The sequence below is a fragment of the Drosophila santomea genome, chromosome 3R (assembly GCF_016746245.2).
Source record: "Drosophila santomea strain STO CAGO 1482 chromosome 3R, Prin_Dsan_1.1, whole genome shotgun sequence".
NCBI classification, from domain to species: domain Eukaryota; kingdom Metazoa; phylum Arthropoda; class Insecta; order Diptera; family Drosophilidae; genus Drosophila; species Drosophila santomea.
The window spans coordinates 20,745,705-20,768,835 of NC_053019.2; the positions used below are offsets into that span (position 1 = coordinate 20,745,705).

Below are 23,131 nucleotides of genomic sequence, written 5' to 3' on the forward strand. Positions count from 1 at the left end.
GTCATACGACTTCCTACTTTTACCAAATATACTTAAATACTTGCTGCTCCATTTCCACACATTTTCTCGGAAAAGGTTTCAAGCACAGCCTCTTGTGATGGCGACAGGAACTTGCTAAAGGGTTTCGCTTTCAGAAGCATTAAACAGGCGACGGCGATGGGTTTCTTGTGAACGAAGTACTCATAAATTTTAAACAAAACTTGGAAAATCTTGTTTAAAAAGTTTGTTAACATTTATGTTACCCATAACATTTGTCCAAGTGCATTTTGTGCATAAACAACACAATCTCATTCGACTAATCGCTTACTTTTCAGCTTTAATGGCACACGTAATCCTTGACTGGAAAGGCATAACATATATGGATTAGTTTCTAGCCGTGTAATGACCACTAACCATTGACTTATCTTAATGGCACATGCTCTTTCTAAGCCCCCCGGCTGCGCTTGTGCTTCCAAGGCCAAGAATAATACTAAACACAAAGAAGAGGCCGCCGTAATGCATTGGTTGGTGGCCTTGCTGGCACCACTGCGTATGCGTGATATGCACGAAAGTTTTGTGGGCAAGCCTGGTAAATGCAGCCTGTTAGCCAGGCCTCAATCAAAGCCAGATGGGTTATATTGGCCAGGGCTCATTAACGAGCATCATTAGTTTCCGCGGGCGTGGTCCCACATGGAGGATTAGATCGCTGCCCCAAATAAGTCGCAGCCCACTGCTGTGGACAAATCACAAGCAACGAGCAAGGAACACACATAATGCTAATGTGCGTTGGCCGCATAAACATGTGAGCTGGGACAAAAGGCGGAAGCGGAGACAATGGGCTCGACTTTAGGGCCAGGCCCAGCAGAGTCGTTAAATGCCCACCTTTTATAAGCATAAAACAATAGACGTACGTACATTTGGCCCACGGAAACGGTGTGCAAATCTGTGTAGCCACCAGCTAGTAGGGCATGCCGCCTTCCCCCCGAGACATGTCAAACACATAAAGAAGGCCAACGGGGATCGGGGGTTCCGGGGGCCTCAATGAGCAACCTGTACGGGCAGACTTGCGTATGCGGTGTGCCGACCACCAGCCACAAACCACCCATAATTGAATCTTTGGGTCGCGCTCTGGCGCACATCCAAGGCCAAATCCAGGCATCCAACCAGGAAGGATATCGAGCACACGCGGAGAAATAATGGCTACAAATGTAGCGTCATTAGTGTCCAAAAAATATATCATACAATTCTACACATTTAATAGCAATGCCATCTTATCTGTTGAATTCACATTTTTCCTTTATCCTGTTTAATACAAACACTTGAAGTTGGTAAGCTTTTGTTTTCGCTGTAGCAACAGCCACGCAAATTAAATTCAACTCGAAAAATAGGAAGCGCTTTGGTTGAACGGTTTTGCAGACGACAGGTTAATTTTTACAAGTTCCTTCCAATTCCAAAGGCTTTGCCCTAGCTTTACTTATCTGGCTCTGATTAAAATGCATCCATGTACCAGTTGTAAGTTTTAAGATACAATGCTGACTTGTGGGCGGCTTTAGCTAAAACCAATGGAATTGATGGGATTTTGGACAGCACAGGGAATAACTAAGTAAAAGCAGAAGTAGAAGAAAATATGCAGCAATCTTAATAAAAACAAGTGCGTACGTTTTAATTTTTATTGCAAAAATTGTAACAAAAAATGTCTTTTTTTGGCATAAAATACACAGGATTCTAGGAATACTTTGGACTAATCCGAAACGTACGCACAGATGCATATTTACTATCAATGCTGAATCCGACTAATTACCTTTAGGTAGTGGATCAGGTGTTCGCCTATATTGGGCTTAATGTAGAAGATGCACTGCGATTGCCTCTGGATTCGGTCGTCGACATCCAGTTCGTGTAGCTGGAGCAGATCATTCAGCGAATCGTTGGCTATACTTTGAAGTCGAGAGGCGTTCAGGAACTTCATGATGCGCTCATTGGTGTAGTTGAGTTGCTGGAAATGCAAGATTGATTATTAATAAGATAAACCTAATGGCTGATCTACTACTCACTCCTTCGAAGTCATCCCGTCTCTCCGATTTCAGACTCAAGTACAGTTTGGAGGGATCATCGCGGTCTGCCAACACATCCACCTTGGAAACGGGAGAGGCGAAGGCCAGGTCTTCGCTGTCCGACTGCATGATGGCCAAAACGGACGAGGTTAGGAACAGCAAGGCTGGACGCAACTGCGTGCTGATCAGCAGTGTGATCTCACAGAAGAAGAGCATCTGATCGCGGCTCAACTCCTCGGGCAGATAACTCCAAATGCGATTGGAACTTCCATGCAGGGCGGTGTTTCGCGTAAAACTAGGCTCCACCTGTTGGGGCATGGCATTAAAGCCCACCGTATGCAGGACACCCTGACCGGTGAGGGCCAGCATTTCAGCTGCTCCACTAATAGGTTTCGTTAGTGCTCCTACAATGCCCTTGGTCAGGCCGGCGATGACACCGACGGAACTTCGTGCCTCCAGGGTATGATGGGCCAATCCGCCAACAGCGCCAAGTAAACTAATGCCCAATCCAGTCAGACCTTGGGTCAGTCCATCGGCGAAGCCCTGTGGCCGAGCTCTACGCCTCGCCTCGGTCAGTTCGATGTGCTCGGCGTCCAAAGTCAGGCGGTCGAGATTCCGCGCCACTGAACCAGCCAGTTTGGTCACGGAATTCACGGTTCCTGCTGTCACATTGCGCAGCAGAGAGGCAGATCCTTGGGTCACTCCCACAAGGAAGCCCCAAGGTCCGCGAAACAGACCCTGAACGGGCATGGACACAAAGTCTCGCAGACCGGTGCTGAACGAGCGCGCCAGCCCACTGGGACTTCCCAAAATCTCCAGGGAACCCACGACCCAGCCGGCTCCGAAAATTGCCCCGCTGAGGTAGTGCAGTCCAAGTGATTGTCCGAATCGAAGGGGAACTGTAAGGATTTGCTGACGCTCGTAGCGAGAAAAGGAAAGGGGAGAGTGATCTAATGCTATATAGAGCCTCGAAGAAGTATGGACGGATAGTAGTAGACTCAGGGGCTCCACCGTAAAACTATTTAGACGCAAGGGTTCCGATATGTACAATGACTGGGCGACAACTTGGTCGGGCAGAAGGGTCATTCCGACTGGAAGAAGAATTTGTTCCTGCTCCACAGGGGGACTATACACACAGTTGGACGGTTCACACTCTACCAGTGCTTCCAGCAGTTGATTCAGGTAGGCATCTTCGATGTACACCCGAAAGGGTGGAATCTGACATCGCACATTCTGCAGTTGCATTTCATCTTGGTAGAATATGAACGTGAACAGCGAGACGTGAGTTCGTTGTGCCTGTTGCTTATATACAAAGTCCAAATCGTAGACCTGAGGCAGACTACAGTTGCGTCTATACAGTTTTTCCGCACAAAGCAGCACGGGAAAATCATACTTCCCACTGGAGTACAACTGGTTATCTATCTGAAGGTTTGGCAACTGCAAACGCAGTTCTCGCTGATCGTCGTCATCGTCGTATATAAGCATTGAATCATCAGCATAAATATTGCACACCTCTGTCTTCAAGTAGTCATTTTGGCGGTTGTCTGTCTGCAGGCTGAACACAAAGCTCTTGATGAAAATTTTGATCCTTGTCTGCGTTTTGCTTTCACACTCTTCGTTGAAATGGGCACACGTCACCATATTCGGTGAAGTGTCCCTAATAGTGCCGCTCTCTTGCTCCAAGCTTACTTCTGGTCTCAAGGCAGCCTGCTCTTGTGATGGTATCGAATCATTCTCTGGTTTGGTTAGGCGTGATCGCAAATCCTTAACCGAAAACTCCAGCTGCTGAGCTATATAGTAGATGTTCAGGCGTATAGCTCGATGCTTGTCACAGACAACCACCTTTACGTCCCCGTGATGCGGCACGTGCAGGAATTTCTGCCAAGACTTGTCGGTCCGAATGGGTTTTGACCAAGCGATTTTGTTCTTGGCACAAGACTTATCTGCAAAATGAAATAGAGCTTTAATAACAATTGCTAGATAGCGTGCTGAACTCCAAACCTTTGTAAACTGCCAAGGATAAATTGCACATTGTGAATTCCACATCTGGGAAGTTAGCGTACATCTGCGGAGGCGTGTAATAGCAATTGCTGTGAGGCAGGACCAACTGATTCCACTCAAAGTTCCTTCCCACAAACTCCGAGTTTGTGCAGCTCACATTGCTGTGCTCCGAAGCACTCGTCTGGGCCACAATAAACTTGACATTCGTGTTGTTGCTTATAGCAATGGCAGGTGCCGTGTCCCGGAACACATTCAAATAGTGTATATTGTCCTTCTCTATCAGAGTGATCATCAATGGAATGGATTCGTGTCCCGCTTGCAAGCTGAAGCAGCGTCTGGTGAAAGGTATGGCTAAGGGAATCGGTATGGAGATCTCCCGGTTACCACCAACACTAAAGCAAACGAAATAGACGAATGCTGTATCACAGTTATGCTTGGCCTTATGGGCGTTAAGGTCGTAGAAAACGTCCATTGCATTACCCATGCTGCAATTAAAGAAGTTTAGCAACAAAAAACAGTTATGACTATAATCCATACCAGTTCTTGGTCGAATCGGATGAAATAAGACTGCGGGCCTTTTTGGAAACTGAATATGCCTCCACTTCTTCCCGCGTAGAGTTCTCCTTGTGGTCCATGGCTAGGGTCAGGGCATTCAGGAGCACATCCGTAAAGTTTGTGAATACGAATTTCGATCGTAATTTAAAGAGGCGACGTCCGTCTTCCTCCTGCCGGTATTCCAGAACTAGTCGCAATACTTCATCCCTTTCTACTATGACTATATCCACAAATGAATTGTACCGCAGATATAATGATCGCCCGCCGTTGCTGGATGATTTTTGTGTAAAATCTTCCAAACAGATTGGAGTTGAGGACATCCACCCGTTGTCAAATCGCACATCGATTGTAAAAGCACTCCTGAGCTTTGGCATCATTTGCAAACTGTTTGCTTTAAGATCCAGGCGCGTCTGCTCTTGAGTCATTAAAATGCTTACATCTAACGCCGTTCCATTGATGAACATGCCCCAGGCAGTCACGTCTAGTCCTTGGCAGCAGGAAAACTCCCTCGTCGCTTTAGTCTGGTACTTAACATCAAAGGGATTTTCAAAATCTAGCACTCGGCTAACGCGCAATTCTTCGGGATCGTTCAGTGGCCATTTGATCTTCGATGACTTGCCAAGTTTATGCAGAGCATTTTCGATGGTCCAAACACTGGGATCGTAATAAAAGAACTTATGCCAGTCCATCGTCCTTAACATAAGCGAATATTCATCTTTGGAAGATCCTCGGAAGACACCGCTGAAATTAAAGCCAAAGTTTAAATTCGATCGACCTAAGATGCTTCTAAAACTTACGAGAACGTGAAGCCAACGCTATGCTCCGTTGCGTGGGTTGTTGCAGTGTTCAGTGCCCATCTGCCTCCCTTGGCTTCGATTGTGGAACACTCGCCGGTGGTACTTTCAGTCGCCTTAACTGCACAGCTCAGCATGTTGCATATCTCAAAGATAGGCCATATGCATATTAGTATCTTCTGCGGCTGAAAGTCCTCGGTGGCCTTATCCATTTTAATGTCCTCGCGCAAGATTCGCACCCAAATGCTGATAAACTGCTGAGCAGATTGTGTAGGAACCTTGACCAGCCACGGCAAGTTGTTGTTGGTTTTCAGTGGGATGTCGCCAGTGCGTCCTCTTCCAAGTCCGGCGGTCAGCTTGAGCCTGAAGAATGGTATCATTTTTAGAGAATTAATGTTTTGAAAATATATTTCTTCAGAAATGTCAATTACCGCATGTTGATATCGGCGTTCCGCTTGACATTCTGGTAGTACGATGATCTTTCTTTGGACATGAGTAGATGCTCCGGAGGGGTGCTTTCGTCGTAATTTACTTCCTCCTCTCGAAACTCAGTGACCAGATGGAAAGGAACCATGCTGATTAACTCTATTTGTCCCTTGACCAGAATATAAATCTGGGTGGAGGAGAGTTTGCCCAACTTGAGCGTAATACAGTTTTCTCCGACTCGCAAATGATGGATCTTTTCTTCGTCCTCGAACTTAAGTGCTATGTGCACTGAATCACTTGACTCCACCAGATGGGTTTTGGCATTTGTAATGAAGAAGGTTAGTTCCTGGGCGTGGGAGCAGCTTCGAAAGTGATAGAGCTGCATTTCACCAGGATTGACGGGGATTCTTTCAACTGTGTTGGTTTGCCCGAAGCTTATGGGTGCCTGTATACGGTTAACTATAACCAACTTCGGCATCACAACGTGTCGCACAGCCTTCTGCTGCAAAACTTCCTGCCAGTGGTATTTGGAACTCAGCAAAGTGTGGATCACATGGGGACCGCAGTTAAGCCGAAGCTTGTCCACTAGGAAATTAGCTTGCACCAGCGAGCGTGGGTAGTCGGTCAGCCTTACATAGCTGGAGAACTTCATTGACTCTAGCACATCCAGCATGTTGAGGAATCCATAATCCAAGCACTCAACTCGAGTACGCATTTCGGTCTGCAAACTGAAATCTTTTCTGGAATATATGCTCGAATGCATTTGTAGTTCCTCCACGTGCACAGTTAGGAAGGTTTGCCTAACATTAGCGGTCTGCCTAAGGTGGTACTTATTTAGTTGTTTCGGGAGTTCGCCAGTGTTATCCGTCTGGTTCATGAAGTTTAGTTCGATGTCCTGGCAGCAAAGCAACAATTGTAATTTTGGCACTTTATCTGCCCTGAAGACTGTATCGATTCGCATGCAACCCACTAGAACTTTTGGATGCAATATGAAATCATTATTTTCGTCTACTTTGAAGTCCGACTGGAGGTACTCGATCTAAAAATGAAGATAAATAATTAGTGCCTTAATTTGTCATGCTATAATTAAAAGCGTACCGAGAGGTCTTCGTCCTCACTTCCTTCAAAGCAAGTTCCGTCCACAGAGATCAACGATTGCAATATGACAACCCTCCAAATGGTGGCACAGATCGGACGATCTGGTGGAGTCAACTGCTTAGTAGAAGTCTCTGAGAGCATAAAATCGCAGTAATGCAAGAAAGTCTCGTGCGTTTCACTAAAGTACTCCATGCGACATCTGATATGTATGGGCCTGCTTACCTTTTTCGCATATAAAAACATAAATTAGACAAATGAAATATCTATTACCGTCATATCAGTGACTTACTGGCATAGGAACCGGATATATGTGTATGCTTGTCATTTGGCGGGGCTGCGGATATCGCCAGCAGATGATGCCGTAGTTCTTCTTAATGATCTGCACCTGATAGGGCATTGGCAGTACAGACTCGGAGTTCAGGTACACAAACTGGAAGGCGCCAGCTCTGAAGTGCAAAATGCTCTAATAAGTAAAATATAGTTTGAAAATAACTGTGTATTGAATAACTCACCTCAGGTCGTCCTGATAGAATTCCGCGTTAGATTTCAGCGGACGCCTCAACCGATCTATCGATTCGTGTGAGGGAGTGCACTTAATGAGATCGCAGGGTGAGACATCTTTCGGAGTGCCCAAAACGGGACGACTGCGTAGAAACTGTTGCCATTCCCGATCGGCGTATTCGCGTATCCTGTTCATTCCATGCTGTGCCTTTTGCAGTTGCAGTATGCTGAAAACACCCGCGTCGATGTGAAGGTGATTTAGCTTGAGTGTGGCATTGACCAACAACTCCTCAGACCAAGGCTCACTGACCAAATCCACCGACAAACGCATAAGCAAAGGGTGGAGCAGCATCTTTTCTCCGGACTGCACATAGAATGATCCTATGTTGGACCTTATAACCGACTTCTGAGGGCGACTACTGAACTTGATGCGGGTGCTGACATCCAGCCAAACGAAGCTGCATTTATACGTTCTCTCCTCATCGTAGAACTTGGCTGTTATACGATCACTTGAAAAGTGAAACCTATCCGCGTTGTAGCAATTCGTCTTCATCTGGCGGAGTTGAGAGCCTTCGGGCACTGGACGCTGACTACGTACATTAAAGCAGGGAGTCTCGTGAAGAACAGTGTAAATACGGATAACATCACTAGCCAATTGTTTGATAGTGTTCTCGCATATCCTCAACAGGATGGGTTTCCGTAGCTCCACATCGACATCCTTCTGATGGAGGCGGTCATATTGGGTCTTAATTGTAAGCAAGGGAGGTGGAATACCCGAGCTTCCCAGTTGGCCTGGTAACGTATCAAACACCGATTCATTAAACCGTTCCGAATCCATTTTTCCTTCAGCATTTGCTCTGGCTACGCTGATGCTTACGTTAAAAATCGAGGCTTGTGTTACGGCTGCCTTGAAGTTTTTGGTAGACATGAAACTGGGCTGAGATACAGTCATCAAAAAAAGTGGTTTCATAACGGGACGTTCCAGTTCTTCCAACTGCAGCACATCGTAAATCTTAAGAACGAATATGCCGGCCACAAAGGATACGCTGCTAGGGTAACTCAGCACAAATGGTTGGCGTCCACTTCGATTTATCTCTTCCGCCACAAGTGATCTTGGATATCCTTTCATACGACTGCCCAAATGAATTCCGGAATCGCTTTGGCAAGAACCGTAAAAGTAGTCACTACTGCCTTTGGCATCAGTAAAACTTGTGCTTGCATTTGTGGAACTTATTTTATCACTGACCCGCTTTTTGGATGATTTTAAGTTCCGAGTATCCTTACAAGCTTTGGGATCCGGAGGAAAGTATATGGAGTTGTCCACGCTGTTGTATTTGGAAATTTCTCCCAGCGTTTTGTGCGATCTCGCTTTTGGTAACCCAGCATTTTTAACACAGACCTGGTCGATTATACAGCTTAATCGCTGTGCGCGCACTATGATGCAGCTAATTAAACTGATTTGGTGAGTGTTCAATGAAGCCACAAAATCGGTAGCGCAATTGTACTCCACGCTCTGTCCGCACACCAAAAAGCGATCGTAGCTTATAGCCGGAGCATATATCATAATGAAATCGAAGTCTTTAAATATTTCCATATGATCCAGCTCTGTGGATTGACTTTGGTTGTTCCACTCAAAAGCGGGGTTGTCATGTTTGCTCGCCAGAGTCTTCTCTATACGATACTCTTGTGTTTGCTTCCAGTTTCCGGTGGATAGAGATACCCTCCGAACACTAAGCTCATACTGACGGTCCTCCACCAGTGCTCCCGGGGTACTGAGCATGTTGAGCTCCGCTGCTTTTTGGTAGATATCTGGTCGCACGAGCTGGCGAACTAGAGGATTTTCGAGACTCGGAGTTAGTTGAATATTTTCAATCTGCAATATACATATATAAAATTAACCTGCTAAGCCTTAACAATTTTTGGAATACAAACCCTTAGCAATAGGACACTACAGCCCTTTTTGCCTGTAGACAGAGGAAGATAAACATAGATTCCCTTGCTGTTTAAATGGACCATTGGCAGATCTTGAACCGTTGTAATCTTGCTTTGAACTGGTGCGCTCGGTGTGTTTACTGGCTGTGCAGAGACTGAACCTCCCATAATTTCGAGGACCTCGCATATCGGAACCATAAACTCGGTAATTTGGTCCAGATTCAGTACCATTTCTATCGGTTGCACTTCGATGAGTACTTCGGAGATAGTGTGCTGCATGTTGTGAGGGTTTCTTGCCCCAATCTTCGCATATAGATCCTCAAGGCTTACAGTGGTTATCACCACACTAATCAATGGCAAGTTTGTACTATCCCCCAGCATTTTGATATGCAAGTCGTCGATCTTTTCCCATTCCTTATGCTTTTCCTCGTAATAGTTAAGGCCGAAGTTTTCTATTTTGGTGGTAATCTTGTTGAAGTCACTATGCTTGTCGATATTCAGGAGTAAGTCCTCCAGAATCATAACGATTTTGCTGTGTTTGAAATCGTTGGAGTTTTCCATTTCAAAACTGATACGTGGAATGGTCCATTGGCAAAATAGAACCACTGAACTTTTGGGAGCTAAGTGAAATAATACATTTATAATGATTTTCTAAAACCTATGTGTATATATTTTTACCACTTTTTACTTGCGGTGCTTCAAAGTTGGGATCAAGCTCCAGAAACTCCTTTATCGCCGGATAGTTTTGCGCACTCCCAGTGTATACTTCCAGCCTGGGTTTCATTTTGGCTGTCTGCCACTTGGATGCAGGTTCGCCCGGACACAGCGAACCATACATCTTAGAAATAATCAAGCAGTGCTCATGTAACAATTTCACCTGCAAAATGGGTTATTTAACGAAAGTTATATCGGTCCTGTAAAAGCTCCGCTTACCCGCTGAGCGAAAATGTTGATGGCCGACATGTCTACGTGCACATTTATAGAGTAAGTGTTTTGCTCCGGCGAGTCCTTGGCCATTCTATCCGATTTCCCTTCAGCTTTTCCTTCGTCGGCTTTTTCAGATGTCTTGAAAGACAGAGCTAACGTTATCGTGGTCCTGACTGGAGCTACAATCATCTCGGTCACATTAGCATTGCGATAGCAAACGTTAAACTCGTTTAGGTCGAAGACCCAATTGAATAGCTCAGTGTTATTCGCTACTGGGATAACTCCTCTGATGTTTCCTCGTTGAATGGCCTCGCAATTGCCCGATTTAACTTTAATGTGCGGCAGGCGAATGGAAGTATACTCCACATCCGTGTCTCCAGGTGTTTTTCGCATCATTACTTCACATACGTCAATTTTAGCTTGAGCGATCTCCACCAACACCACCATTTTTGTAAGTCGCTTCACAAAATCGTTGGTATCGAAATTACTTGGTTGAGGCTTACTGGTAACAGGTATGTTTAATGGTTCTGCCTGGGTGTGCCTCTCATCTCGCTCGGAACTTAGATGAACTGTCTCTTCGGGTACTGAGATCTTCCGACTATTGTTTCTGCTGATTCGACGCGGTTGAAAATCATTCAAGACCATCGCAGAGGCAGAAATCGTGGAGTAATTCGAAACTGATTGTGTAATTGGTTGCTCCGACTGTTTCACGGACTCTAAATCAGTTTCTACTTCTGAAAACAACATTAAATCCTTTATAATTTCTAAAGTGTTATATAACAAATTACGTACCCTTGTCTGTTGTCTTTTGCCTTCCACTGTTATCCGAAAAATCTAGAAACTGCAGCAGATATATGTCCGTGGTGATGCGAAATGGTTCCAGCCAAAGACACACCACTGTGCCGGGAATCTTTTCCTGCTCCGAATTGACCTCCTCCAAAGGAAACTGACACTGCATCTCCAGCCACTTGTTGTTTGCATTCTTTGAAGTGGACAACACCACATTGCGTATGTTCATTTTGGTATGGACGGCATCGGTGTGGACACCTTGAAGCGAACCCACTGCAGCCAAATGTGTATGATACCTGTGATAACTCAGGCTCAGTTTGGTGCCCACACTTTGCAGCTTGATCACATCCGAATTGGCGTTGACATTGGCCACAATGTGGGCCAGATCGCAAAGATCTGGCCCACTAAAACTCGAAATCAGCGGGACCAAGCGCTTTGCGACGATTAGCTCGCGCTTTGAGAACTCTAAAGTTATGATCTCTGATTTGATTTCCGAGGTCTCTAAAGGCGCCTCGTTTTGACGCCAAAGATGAGGCGCCAGCAGGCGGTTCCAGTTAACTTGAACGCGTGGTATGTTTAAAAGTTTGGCTTGTCCATTATCCGGAGTTGTATTCAGAATCATAAGCGCCAAGTTTTTCACGTTGAAGTGAAAACAGTTGTAGCAGGCATTAACCACCTCCCGAGGTTTATCCTGCAGATGAGTAATCAGTTGGACCAGGCGAACAGGATTTACTGGTCCACACATTGTGCCCTCGACTAGGGAGACCTTAAGCTGCAAATATGGTAGTAAAGATTGTCTAACTGTGGTCGTCAGTTGGTGTTGATTCATCGCGGAGGATTCTTCATGCTGCTGGCGGGGGTACAACTGAACCACTATGTTCCGCAGCTCAATTTTGTAGTTGCAGGTTGGCACCAATCCCATCAGATACTCCAGATCAGGTATAGTCATTTCGGAGTGCTTGTTCTCCGGCTCGGGGACACCGCGATCCTCGTCTTTCACCGATTCTGAACGATATCCCGGGTAATCGTATGGACGAATTAAATCGCTAATTACCTTTTTAACCTGCACAAACGACTGCGAAAAGTGGAACGTGATTCCGGCGGACAGCAGGCGATACTGGATGCGAACTCCCAGATCTCTCAGCTGGCTCTCCGCCACGGGATGGCTGCTTGGTTTCGACACCCGGTGCTCGATGACGTCGAAGGCCAAAACTGGACTGCGAAACAGCATATACTCATCCGTATTCCTTGCCACGTAATCCTCGTAGTTGTAGCTGCACCAGGACCGATCGGCGAACATGTAGTTCTCGTCAAACAGACTCTTGTCGATGAAGGAGCGCTCTTGCTGAAACTGTATAGAATAAATAGTAAGTAATGAAGACAATAAACAGTCTTAGGATCTGCTCACTTCCTGGGTATTGACCAGCTTGCGATCCACGGGATCATCGCTACGGTAAGCACCTAATGGCTCCATGCACATGCTAGAAAGGCCCGCCTTGACATTGGCCCAGTCGCATTCCTTTAGAATTGTCCGCTCGTAATAAAGTCCGCCCAAACTGATCCGCAGTATAGGCGTGTATCGGATGCGCTTGATGCCACCCATGCTCTGGTCGGTAAAGTACTCCGAGTTCTTAAGCTGGAAGTTTAGCTCCTCGGCGTATATTCCCAGATCGAAGGCATGGCCAGTGGGAGAGTCGCAGGACGAGGAAGGCGCCTCAGTATCGAAACTGGGCAGTAGGCTCCAGGCCCACCAAAAGACGCTCTGACCGGCGGATTCGGTCCCTTGCTGCGACTCGCTGCCCTCAGCTACCGCTTCCTGATCTTCTGGATTCTGGGGGTCCTCCTCAAACTCGGCCGGCTTAAGCTCGAGCAGCATTTTGACCAGCCTCATCACCATGGGGAACTGCAGAGATGACACGTTGATATCCAGCGACTTGGTGAAAACTCCAATGCGGGTTGTGCTCGTGGTGGTCACCGTGTTGGCGTTGTACTTGCGGAGAACCCGGCACTCCAGAGTACAGCGGTAGAGAACCGGCTCCTGGCACACCTCAATCCTGCCGGCCGTGTTGCGCTTGTCCAAGCAGATGGTCAAATCTGATATTTGTAGCAACTTGCGCATGACGACGGACACCGGGTGTATGTCCACCATGGTGGCCTTCCAGTCCTCGCCGGCGGAGCTGAAGTTAAGGGTCTGCACGTTCATGGAGACCACGATGTCGTCCTCCACATACTTCAGGATGATGTTGTGGCACTGCAGGCTGATGTTGTTGATGATTTTGTTGACCACGCTGGAGGAGCTGGCCGGTCCAGGACTTTTGGTCTGGTCCGGCTGCTCCACGGAGTCTCGCTTGGATTTCCGTCGCTGCTCTCGCTGGAAGGAGGCCCTCCGCTGCTTGCTCTGACTGTCCGGCAGCTTGGCTACGAACTCTATGGTATTGATGACGATCTTCACAGGCTCGGACATAAGCTTGGTCCACGGCACCAGGATGCTAAGTTCATGAATGTGGCCGGAAACCAGTTCCACTGGCAGGTTCAGCTCCTCCTCGAGCACCTCCAGGCGCAGGTCCAGATTCTGGAAGGTGACCTCGCCTTCCCACAGCGACACTTGGGCATCCTCGTCGCGGAAGTTCTTCACGTACTTGGCCACGTAGCTCAGCAGAATCGGAGTGATGTAGGACTCCAGTTTAAACATGGTGTTGCGGCGCCGGAGGCTAAGGCCTCGATCCCAGCGCTGTTGACTGCTCACTTATATGGAACTCTTCATTTACTGCGTTGCCGGCGGTTAACTTGAATTTACATGCTGGGGATTTTGCTACAATTCTGGGCCGAATATGTTTAACAAAACAAACATAGCCATAGAATTTGTTGGATTGTTTACGTTTCAGCCCCGGCAATCTGGCAATCGTTATCGGGCGGTGCGTATAGGCAATCGATAAATGTACCTGCTAATCGCGAAGTGTAGATAAGCCTTCGAACAGCTGATAATTTTGTTGACGTTTAACGTGCAGCGGTAGCTTTTCACAATTTCATAGAAATGCCGCAAATTACCGAAAATGGCCAGGATTTTGGTAAGCATGGGATGTGACTACGATTACACACAAGTGATAATTTCAATTTTTACCCTCAGATGTGGTCAAATACTTCCTGCAGCTCCTGGACGAGGACAAGGATCTGTCCTCTGGCATTGCAGCCATCAGGACCCTGCTCATGATCCTGGAAAAGAAACAATGTAAGTGTGCTGATAACCCTGAACGTATAACCCTGAACGTATAACGTATTCCTCAGTTGGCACCATTCATATTCTACACACAACCATGAGGGAAGCGGTGGCCGCCATGCGGAATACGGATTTGTCTATAGCAGCCATTGTTTCTGCCGGGGAACTCTTTTGCAGGTTCATCACCCTCAGTCTGGACGACAAGCACATGGAGGAGTGCCGCCAGATTATGTTGAATCGCGGAAAAATCTTCCTCACCAAGCTGCTCAATTCCCGGCAGGTGGGCTATTACACGGAAACCCATCACTAGCGCATTAACTAACCACACGTTGTACCTTCCAATTCAGGTGATTGCCCAGCAGGCCCAGAGGTTCATCACCGATGGCTGTCGTATATTGACGCACTCCCGATCTCGGGTCGTCCTCAAGGCGTTGATTACAGCCTCGCAGAACAAAAAGTCCTTCCACGTATATGTGACACAAGGTGGCACAGGAAACTCTGGGTAAGAACTCTCCGGGTTCCCGTAAGAATTCAATTGTAAACACCAACCGTTCTTAGCGAAGAGATGGTTAAGGACCTGCATGCGGCCGGTATCGACTGCACTCTCATCCTGGACTCAGCCACCGGCTATGTTATGGAATCGGTGGACTTCGTGCTCGTGGGTGCTGAAGCCGTGGTGGAGAGTGGTGGCGTCATCAACCGCATTGGCACATACACCATGGGCTTGTGCGCCCGTGAGATGAAGAAACCTTTCTACGTTCTGGCCGAGAGTTTCAAGTTCAGTCGTCTGTATCCACTCAATCAGCGCGATCTGCCAAACGAGTACAAGGTAGGTTCTTACTGATTAAACGCAGGAACGGCGACTAAGAGTGGGTTTATTTGTAGTACTCCCGCAAGCACCTGAACGATGTGAGCAAAGTGCACCCGCTGGTCGACTATACGCCGCCCGTCTACATTACCCTGCTCTTCACCGACCTCGGAAGACTAACACCCTCGGCCGTGAGCGACGAGTTGATCAAACTGTACATGTAAGGGCGAATAAAGATATTGCACTTAACTACTTTTGTTTAATTATGACTGTATGAGATGAATAAATAGGGGCTCGACAATACCGAATGTACATAAAATAAAGCTAGTTACTTTCGCTTACACCTAGAATTTATATTGTGTTTTAGAACCGCATCTCTCGCGAATAGTTGGCGTCAATCTCGTCGTCTGACCCCCAGGGATCGTAAATGTCCACGCTGTAGTGGGATGCTTCGCTGTTCCCATCGTCGTTTGTGTACTCCTCATCTGTATAGCTGTCACTGCCGGTCTCGTCGTCGGACCCGTGATCGTGCAGCCCAAACTGATCGTCGAGCCCTTCCTGAACATCATCCAGATCGCTGGCGTTCTATACAATAGAAGGTCAAATTTAGAATGCCACATATGCATTTTAATATAAAGCAACAATTAAAATAGAGGTGCACCCCACACACAATAGTAAAGTAAACAATTAGCACAGGTTTTAACAAAAAAAGGTTTACAATACATTTTCGGCACTCACAAATTGCCCGGACTGAATGTTGATCTCGATCTGCAGGCGGATGTCCATGACGAGAAATGCAGTTGTGACCATGATGGGGATGGTGAGACGACTTTTCCAAGCGAGGTCCGTGAGAAACATGAAGACTTTTCCGAATGTGGAGTCCATTGTGATTTTGTTAGTGTTCAGCCAGCGGCTGATCCTCTTCCTCCTTCTGTGCTTCCTCTGCCGATTGCTGCAGTGCGTCGTGCTCGACTATGTGGAAAGTTTCGCCCACGTTTACGGCCTGAACGGGCAGTAGGTGCCGATGGAGGCGACCGCTCTCGATGGGCGCGTCTAGCTCGAGGAACTGCTCGAATATGGAAATGGGCACTCCCTCCGAAGACAGCAATCCCCGCATGCAATCCTGCCGCTTGTCTCGGAGGTTGTCCAACAACTTGTTGCCCTTCTGCACCCGGGCCAGCTTCCGCTCTGAAATTGATGCTTTTTAGTGGGCTGCTCTTTCTTTGTTTCCCAAACTATTTCCCGGTACCTAGTAGCTTTAAATAGTCGCTGGAATCCGGCAGTGGCTCGATTTGCCCGTCCTTTTGGACGTTGCTCTCGTTTTCAGAGGGCGGAGGCGTGAAGTTGTCCTCAAAACTTTCGCTATTATTCGGAGACACGGAGATTCCTTGCTCAACTATATTGTTTTTTAGGTGCCAGGGATCGGCATTGCCAAGTGACATGTTTTAAAAACTAAATAAACGTACATAAATTCGAAGAACTCCTACGGAAAATATTGTATTATTTATAGTGTGCCCGTTGGAGCTATCCCCACAAATACCAAAACGGCTCGGGAACAATATTCAACATCCGCGGAACATCCGCAAAGATTGTACCTTCGAAATTTTCCCAAAATTAAATAAAAATTAAGTAAACTGCGCATCTTAAGAGGAATATTCTCAAGTTTTCGATACTGAGAATATTAAAATATGCAGAAATTGTAAGTTTTCGCATTTAATTCAATTATCCGCATCCAGACTTCAAACCCATCGGGTATTTGCTCGTACGCAGCACGGTCACACTGCTTGGATCAACGTCATCAACACCATGGATGTTTCGGCTCTTTCGGGGACAAATTTTAGTCCTGCGGAGTGGATAAACGCCAACTACAAGAAGTTTGTGGAGGAGAATGGACGCGATGATAGCGAGGCTGCCTCCTCCTTCATCAGGAGTTACGTGGCCAAGCTGCAGCTTTATATATTCAACGTAAGTGGAGCTGTCCATCCTTGAGTCATATGTAAATATTATCAATTTCCAGGTAAACAATGCTGTAGAGGAGTCCAGTCGGCAGGTGGTGGCCAGCATGCCGAGAATCGCTAAGGAGTCCGCTGCGCTGCAGGGAGATGTACACCGGCTCCAAGAGAAGATGAGTGCCATGCGATTGGAGGTGGCCGCAGTTCAAAGCGAAACCGGCGAATGCATGGCCACCTTGGAGCGCTTGAACACCAAAAGCCTGAAGCTCCAAGTGGCCAAGGAATCGCTGCAGGAGTCGGATGGATGGGGAAATCTACTGGCTGAGCTTGAGGATGGTTTTGAACGCAATGATCTAAAGGTGTGCACAGCGAAACTTTCTAACTACTGAGCTGCCATATTAATTAACTCTTTACAGGGAGTCTGCGATAAGTTAATAGCTCTGCAAAAGTCCCTGCACGCCCAGGAACAGCTGCCAGGACACGCTGAGCGGCAGACCCAAGTGGAGGACTTTAAAAACCGTTTGGAGGCACTGGCCTCCCCAAGCGTAGTACAGTGCTTTGCTGAAGGCAATACGGAGCAAGCCCAGCACTTCGTTCAGATCTTCACCAGCATTCAGCGGCTGCCGCAACTGCAGCAATATTACCGAGCTGTGCAAAAGAATTTTTGGCAGCAACAATGGAAGCAAACTCTGGAGCTGCAGGGTACAGAGTCCCAGCCTCAGCAGCAGCAGTTTCTTACCCTTTACTACGACCAGCTGCTCGAGCACTGCCAACGCCAGGTCAAGTGGTGCTCCAATCTCTTCGGCGAGAACTCTTCGCAGCCCTTTCTGGTTATTGCCGAACTATTGCCAGCATTGCAACCCACACGAGATGCCCACATTCTACAGCTTTTGAAGACCTCCAATGAAAGATTAGAGATGCTGGCCGTGTTCGCCCAGGTTAATCACAGTTTCGTGCTGCATTTGAACTCCCTGCTGGAGCAGTCGCACATAATCTTGTCCGAGGAGTTGCATCGTCTGCTGGGTGAGGCGATATTTGAGTATTTCCACAAGTTTATCCAACAATACCCGCGCTTGGAGGAGACCCAACTATCCACGCAGGTAATGCAGTGTAATAGCTATGGTATTTTACCTTTTATTAATAAATTGGTGTTTAACTTCAGGTGGATCGCCTTTCGTCCAACCAGGCCACTCCCAGCGATGGTGTGCGTCATCTAGAGGAAAGCACGCGGAAACTCTATGAGTGGCTGAAAGAGGCCTGCGAGCGTTGTGCCTCTATAACAAGTGATTTGGCTCTATGCAAACTCATTACCTTGCTGAACGGCATATTCAAGCGACAACTGGAGAGCTTTGGACGCATCCAACGGCAGATTGGGCTCAGTCTGGGATCCAGCAGCTATGCGGCACAGAGTGAAAACTGGTCACTGTTGCAGTATACCATGTCGCAGCTGCAATGCCTGGCCGACTTTCAGGTTCAACTGCATCAGTTCGAACAGGATTTGCATACGCGCATGGTCACGTTGTCCAACAGGCTTACTAAGCCATCCAACCGAGGCCCCATCTCCATATTCCAAACCTGCGACCATGCAGCTCGCACGCAGCTGTTGAATAGCATTGCAGATTATCAGAAAAAGAAGTCGGAGGCAACGGAGGGCCTGGGTATCTTTCCGCAGATCTATGCCACGTTAAAGAGTCACTTTGCCGATACACATGACATAACTCTTAATATATTGCTGCAACCAATTGAGACGCACTTGGCGCACATTCGTCCGCCTGTGCAGGATCACGCTGCGTCGGGAATCGATATGCCATCATTCAGTTTTGCCCCGCAGGAAAGCATCACCCAAATTGGTCAGTACCTACTGACTTTGCCGCAGCACCTGGAGCCGCTGCTGCTGTCGCCATCATCGCTGCTGAAACAGGCTCTGGAGGTGTGCAACATCAAGTATACGCAAGCCATTCCCTGCGCCGACGTGCTACTCTCGCTGGTCGTGGAGCAGTGCTGTGTTCTGTACGTTACGCAAATACTGCAAATCAAGTCGCTGCCTTCCTCGGCGGCCACTCAGCTCAGCGTGGATATCGAGTACCTGTCCAACGTTCTGGAAGAGTTAGGCTTGTCCATCAACCTGCAGTTGACCCAGATCCTCACGCTGCTGAAGGCTGCTCCAGATCAGTACCTGACCCTCAGCAGCGGATGCGAACCGCGACTGGTGACAGCCATTCGGCAAATGCGCAATATTATATCTACACAGTAGATTTAATTAAATAGTTATATTCAATATTCAAACTTATATGTAATATTAAGAATGTATTTATATAAACTATTTTGTTGACCCACAGCTTAACCATAGGAAACATACTTCAGACATGCATTCGTACTTAAAGTACAAACAAAAGGAATTCAAATGTTTAATCAAGTGTCCAGAAACTAGGGTCAGTTTAGTTCTGTTTAGTAAATTGCACATTCTGCGATCTCACTTCACTTTTAATGTAGACTGAATTAGGTTCAGAATGTACTTCTTCTTTTTCGTTGTTCGACGGGCGCAATATAATTGGTACACAGCAAATACCAAATCAAGAGTTCGGATTATAGCTACCGGAATTTTCACACTCGGCGTAATAGTGATTACATACATTCAATGCCGTGCAATGGTGAGGCAATCCTTTCAGAAAGGCAATTCATTGAATGCTGACGTTATGAAAAGCAATTCATTGAATGCTGACGATATGGAAGGCAATTCATTGAAGGTTATACATCCAGGCGATATGCGGGTGAAGATAAAGGGTATGATGCTGCACGCCTGGCGAAACTATGCTCGCGTTGTTTGGGGCACCAACGAGTATCGTCCGATTTCCCGTCGTGTCCATGTGGCTGGCGATTTCGCGTCCTACAAACTCGGTGCCACTATCATCGAGAGCTTGGACACTTTGCATTTGATGGGTCTGGACAAAGAGCTAAATCGCTCTCGGGCTTGGATCGAGAAGTCATTCAGCTTGGACCGAGTTGATGATGCGTTGTCCGTTTTTGAACTGACATCCAGGCTGCTCTGCCCCATGCTTACTCTGTATTCCCTCACGGGGGATTCGCTTTACATGGATAAGGCCATCCACATTGCCGATAAGATCCTGCCTGCCTTCGACACGCCAACTGGTATACCCAGACAACTAGTGGTCCCAAAAACGGGCAGCACGCTCACAAAGTATCTTAGCTACGTTTCTCGCACTTCAGAGTTCGGAGCACTGCACCTGGAGTTCTATTACCTCAGCGAAATTTCGGGATATCCGGTCTACAAGGATCGAGTTGATGCTATCCGGCAGGTTTTAGCTAAAACAACCAGACCGAATGGACTTTATCCCAATGCGTATTGCACAAAATATGGTAAATGGGAAAACTACAACTGCACGATGAACCGAATATATGATACCCTGCTAAAGTCATGGATTCAATCCGGGAAAGCTGATGCTCAAAATGCTGATATCTTCAAAGAAGGCTTGCTTGCTGTGGCCCAAAATCTGGTTGTCATCAATCCCGACGACGTGACCTACGTATCCACGTTCAGAAATGGTACTCTTCTCCATCGAATGAGGCACTCAGATTGTTTTGCCGGCGGCCTGTTTGTCCTGGGAGCAGCAGAAACCCTAATGCAGCACTGGGAAAAGTATGTCCAGATTGGCGCAGACCTAGCAGATACTTGCCACGACAGCTACTGGAACTCGCCCACTCGGCTCGGTCCGGATACGTTTGCCTTTACGGAGGAATCCCGGAAGGAAATAGAGCCGCTCCAGAGAAACTTTTACAATTTAAGGCCGGAAGTCGCGGAAACCTACTTGGTGCTTTGGCGCATGACCCATCATCCAAAATACCGCTTGTGGGGATCTCAGATGGTGCAAGCGATAGAGAAGTACTGCCGAAAGCCCTACGGATACACTGGATTGCTGGACGTTGGGAACGTAACTTCGGAACCGGATGACGTGCAGAGGTCTTTCTTCTTGGGCGCCACTCTGAAGTATTTGTACCTGCTCTTTTCCGATGACGATGTGGTTTCGCTGGAGCAGTGGGTCTTCAACAGTGCCGGCCATTTCCTGCCCATCAAGGGCGTAAACCCCATGTATCGTCAACATAGCTCATCGAAGTAAAGTTGAACTTTTAATGCAGACATGTATAAAAAACTTGTGTAATCTAATACTTTCACATGAATTACAAAACCTATTTTCTAATTAGCTGGTAGCACACACATTGAGCACACCTAAAAGCACATACACACATAGATATCAAATGTCAAACACTGGCCCTCTAAACCATCCATCCTTAAGTCCTGGAATCCGTGCCGCTCTAGAGCTGGCTGTTGGCCAGGTGGTTGTCGATGACCCGCTGGATGATCATCAAGCAGTGGCGCTGCCTGGCCACCGTGTTGTCGATCAGCTGCTCCGTGAACTGGCTGGCCGCAATGTTCGTGTTCGGCGGTATGTCCTGCGTGCAGGATATGTACCTGTTGAAGATCTCCGTGTTCAGCGAGGTGGCCAGATACCCCTCGCTCTCGTCCTGCTGCTGCAGCTTGTCCAACTCCTGGGCGGCCAGCAGCAGTTGGCTCTTGGCCTTCTGATATGATTGCAGCTCCTGCAGGCTGGCATATTCCGCGCTGCTCAGTTTCACGGACCTTCCGCCGTCCTTCGTCATCTGGCGTATGTGGTACTTGCGCTCGGCCACGAAATTGCCGAGCAGATATCCTGCGGAATCGGGACACACAAGCGTGACTCATTAGGCGCTGTCCTGTGAATGCACTCACCTGTTATCAGCATGAAGAAGGCAATCGTTAGCACCAGGGAGGCACAGGTGCGCTTGGAGACGTACTCGCGGAACTCCCGAGAGCTGTTGGCCCGCACCGCCGTCTCGTAGCTGAGTACCTGGTGCATCCTGCTGACCTGATCCCTTTGGGGATTATAATTGCAATCGGTGGGGTCTGCTTAGCCTAGTTATCCTGCGACACTCGGATGTGTCCTTCAGAGCTGGGTGGGAACATTGTGCTTTCGTGGTGGTGGCTAGCGTCTAAAACATGGGATTTTAAATAAAAAATTAGATGCTGCATCTATGAGTTAAAGTTATAGGGATATTACAGGTTTTAAAGCACATAGCTTTAAAGGATACATTTGCACCTGGAATGTAAGAACACCTCTTGGTATGACAATTCAGGATTTAATGTATTACTCTCGGACTTAGTGTTTCCGCACTAAAACCACAGTGTCAATGCCCCCGAGTTCCTGGTCGGGTGATGCCGCTGATACGGAGGAGCGTGACTTAATCGCCCCACCTTAAATGGCAATCGCGAACCCCGTTGTTATGGGCATCGCACACGGCAAACAGCGCGGTCCTTTAAACGCTTCGTCGAACACTTTTCACTCACTCACTCACTAACTCACTCGCTTCAAATGGAATCGTGTGCTCGGATCCACTTTTGTACTGCCAGGATGGGCAACATATGCATTAAATTAATTAATGCCTGCACTTTAGTGTTGCACTGCCCGAAAAGAAATGGGCTACAAGTGTGCGAATGTCCTGTGCGAAGGCAGCGCGCTCAACTTTTTAATTGTATTATTTATGCTTTGTTTACTCCTCGCGTTTTGCTCGCATCCTTGCGCGTTATCCTTGCGAGCGATCTGAATGCCTGGACGCCCAGTCGGGAACTGACTCACGCTTCGTTTGGGGGTCGGCTTTAATAGCTCTCCGTGCCGTGTGGTGAGTTTCCTGCCCCGAGATGTTGCACATTCAGCGTGCCACTGCGTCGGGCGCACGGCGGTCAAGGAGAAGCTCGCAGAATGCAAACAAAAGCATTCCCAATAGCTTCTTAATGAGGGAATGAGTCCGCCCACTCAGCTGGTGGCGTTCCTCAGAAACTATATCGGATTTCAAGCCATCGCCTCACTTTGGGAGATACTGCTGCTGCTCCGTAGTTCCGAAAGTGGAGCTCCCTTTTGATTGCCATAATCGTATTTTCTTTTCTGCCTCACTATTCCCTGCAATACTTCAAGGATATCACATGACCCTCGATTGCCATTTCTGTGCCTTGGGGGTTCTTTGAAGTCACAGTGCACATTTTCACTTGT

At 47.4% G+C, this 23,131-nt stretch overlaps 7 protein-coding genes across 13 annotated transcripts; 3 read left to right on the plus strand and 4 right to left on the minus strand.

Annotated features, from left to right (window-relative positions):
* Window positions 1–1,635: 1,635 nt before the first annotated feature.
* On the minus strand, window positions 1,636–13,938 carry LOC120452986 (vacuolar protein sorting-associated protein 13B). 5 transcript variants are annotated; one of them, XM_039637485.2, is made up of 14 exons: window positions 12,462–13,903; window positions 11,057–12,404; window positions 10,271–10,992; window positions 10,016–10,214; window positions 9,338–9,957; window positions 7,417–9,278; window positions 7,194–7,350; window positions 6,905–7,126; window positions 5,812–6,845; window positions 5,384–5,743; window positions 4,569–5,327; window positions 4,032–4,516; window positions 2,031–3,973; window positions 1,636–1,972 (listed from the first exon to the last, which is right to left on the minus strand). In XM_039637485.2, the coding sequence occupies exons 1-14, from the start codon at window positions 13,743–13,745 to the stop codon at window positions 1,757–1,759; spliced, it is 11,211 nt and encodes a 3,736-aa protein (XP_039493419.1). In that variant the 5' UTR covers window positions 13,746–13,903; the 3' UTR covers window positions 1,636–1,756. The 5 variants fall into 5 exon arrangements, with proteins under 5 accessions (XP_039493419.1, XP_039493418.1, XP_039493416.1 ...); XM_039637484.2 differs by having other exon boundaries at window positions 10,019–10,214; window positions 10,271–10,998; XM_039637482.2 differs by having other exon boundaries at window positions 10,271–10,998.
* Window positions 13,939–13,974: 36 nt separating this feature from the next.
* On the plus strand, window positions 13,975–15,327 carry LOC120452989 (translation initiation factor eIF-2B subunit alpha). The gene is made up of 6 exons (XM_039637490.1): window positions 13,975–14,121; window positions 14,181–14,282; window positions 14,339–14,550; window positions 14,618–14,772; window positions 14,829–15,099; window positions 15,156–15,327. The coding sequence occupies exons 1-6, from the start codon at window positions 14,088–14,090 to the stop codon at window positions 15,300–15,302; spliced, it is 921 nt and encodes a 306-aa protein (XP_039493424.1). The 5' UTR covers window positions 13,975–14,087; the 3' UTR covers window positions 15,303–15,327.
* Window positions 15,318–15,963, minus strand: LOC120452993. Its single transcript, XM_039637495.1, has 2 exons — window positions 15,817–15,963; window positions 15,318–15,663 (listed from the first exon to the last, which is right to left on the minus strand). Exons 1-2 carry the CDS (start codon window positions 15,961–15,963, stop codon window positions 15,442–15,444), a joined length of 369 nt encoding a protein of 122 aa, XP_039493429.1. The 3' UTR covers window positions 15,318–15,441.
* Window positions 15,964–15,973: 10 nt separating this feature from the next.
* LOC120452992 lies at window positions 15,974–16,611 on the minus strand. The gene is made up of 2 exons (XM_039637494.2): window positions 16,328–16,611; window positions 15,974–16,266 (listed from the first exon to the last, which is right to left on the minus strand). The coding sequence occupies exons 1-2, from the start codon at window positions 16,518–16,520 to the stop codon at window positions 15,974–15,976; spliced, it is 486 nt and encodes a 161-aa protein (XP_039493428.1). The 5' UTR covers window positions 16,521–16,611.
* A 16-nt stretch (window positions 16,612–16,627) lies between these two features.
* Window positions 16,628–19,411, plus strand: LOC120452987 (conserved oligomeric Golgi complex subunit 7). The gene is made up of 5 exons (XM_039637488.2): window positions 16,628–16,777; window positions 16,849–17,043; window positions 17,096–17,389; window positions 17,447–18,130; window positions 18,193–19,411. The coding sequence occupies exons 2-5, from the start codon at window positions 16,885–16,887 to the stop codon at window positions 19,282–19,284; spliced, it is 2,229 nt and encodes a 742-aa protein (XP_039493422.1). The 5' UTR covers window positions 16,628–16,777; window positions 16,849–16,884; the 3' UTR covers window positions 19,285–19,411.
* An 18-nt stretch (window positions 19,412–19,429) lies between these two features.
* Window positions 19,430–21,274, plus strand: LOC120452988 (mannosyl-oligosaccharide alpha-1,2-mannosidase IA). Its single transcript, XM_039637489.2, has one exon. The coding sequence runs from the start codon at window positions 19,541–19,543 to the stop codon at window positions 21,164–21,166; it is 1,626 nt and encodes a 541-aa protein (XP_039493423.1). The 5' UTR covers window positions 19,430–19,540; the 3' UTR covers window positions 21,167–21,274.
* Window positions 21,275–21,307: 33 nt separating this feature from the next.
* On the minus strand, window positions 21,308–22,697 carry LOC120452990. Of its 3 annotated transcripts, none has more exons than XM_039637491.1 (3): window positions 22,448–22,697; window positions 21,817–22,076; window positions 21,308–21,757 (listed from the first exon to the last, which is right to left on the minus strand). In XM_039637491.1, the coding sequence occupies exons 2-3, from the start codon at window positions 21,941–21,943 to the stop codon at window positions 21,363–21,365; spliced, it is 522 nt and encodes a 173-aa protein (XP_039493425.1). In that variant the 5' UTR covers window positions 21,944–22,076; window positions 22,448–22,697; the 3' UTR covers window positions 21,308–21,362. The 3 variants fall into 3 exon arrangements, with proteins under 3 accessions (XP_039493425.1, XP_039493427.1, XP_039493426.1); XM_039637493.1 differs by having other exon boundaries at window positions 22,436–22,697; XM_039637492.1 differs by having other exon boundaries at window positions 22,201–22,697.
* Window positions 22,698–23,131: the final 434 nt, after the last annotated feature.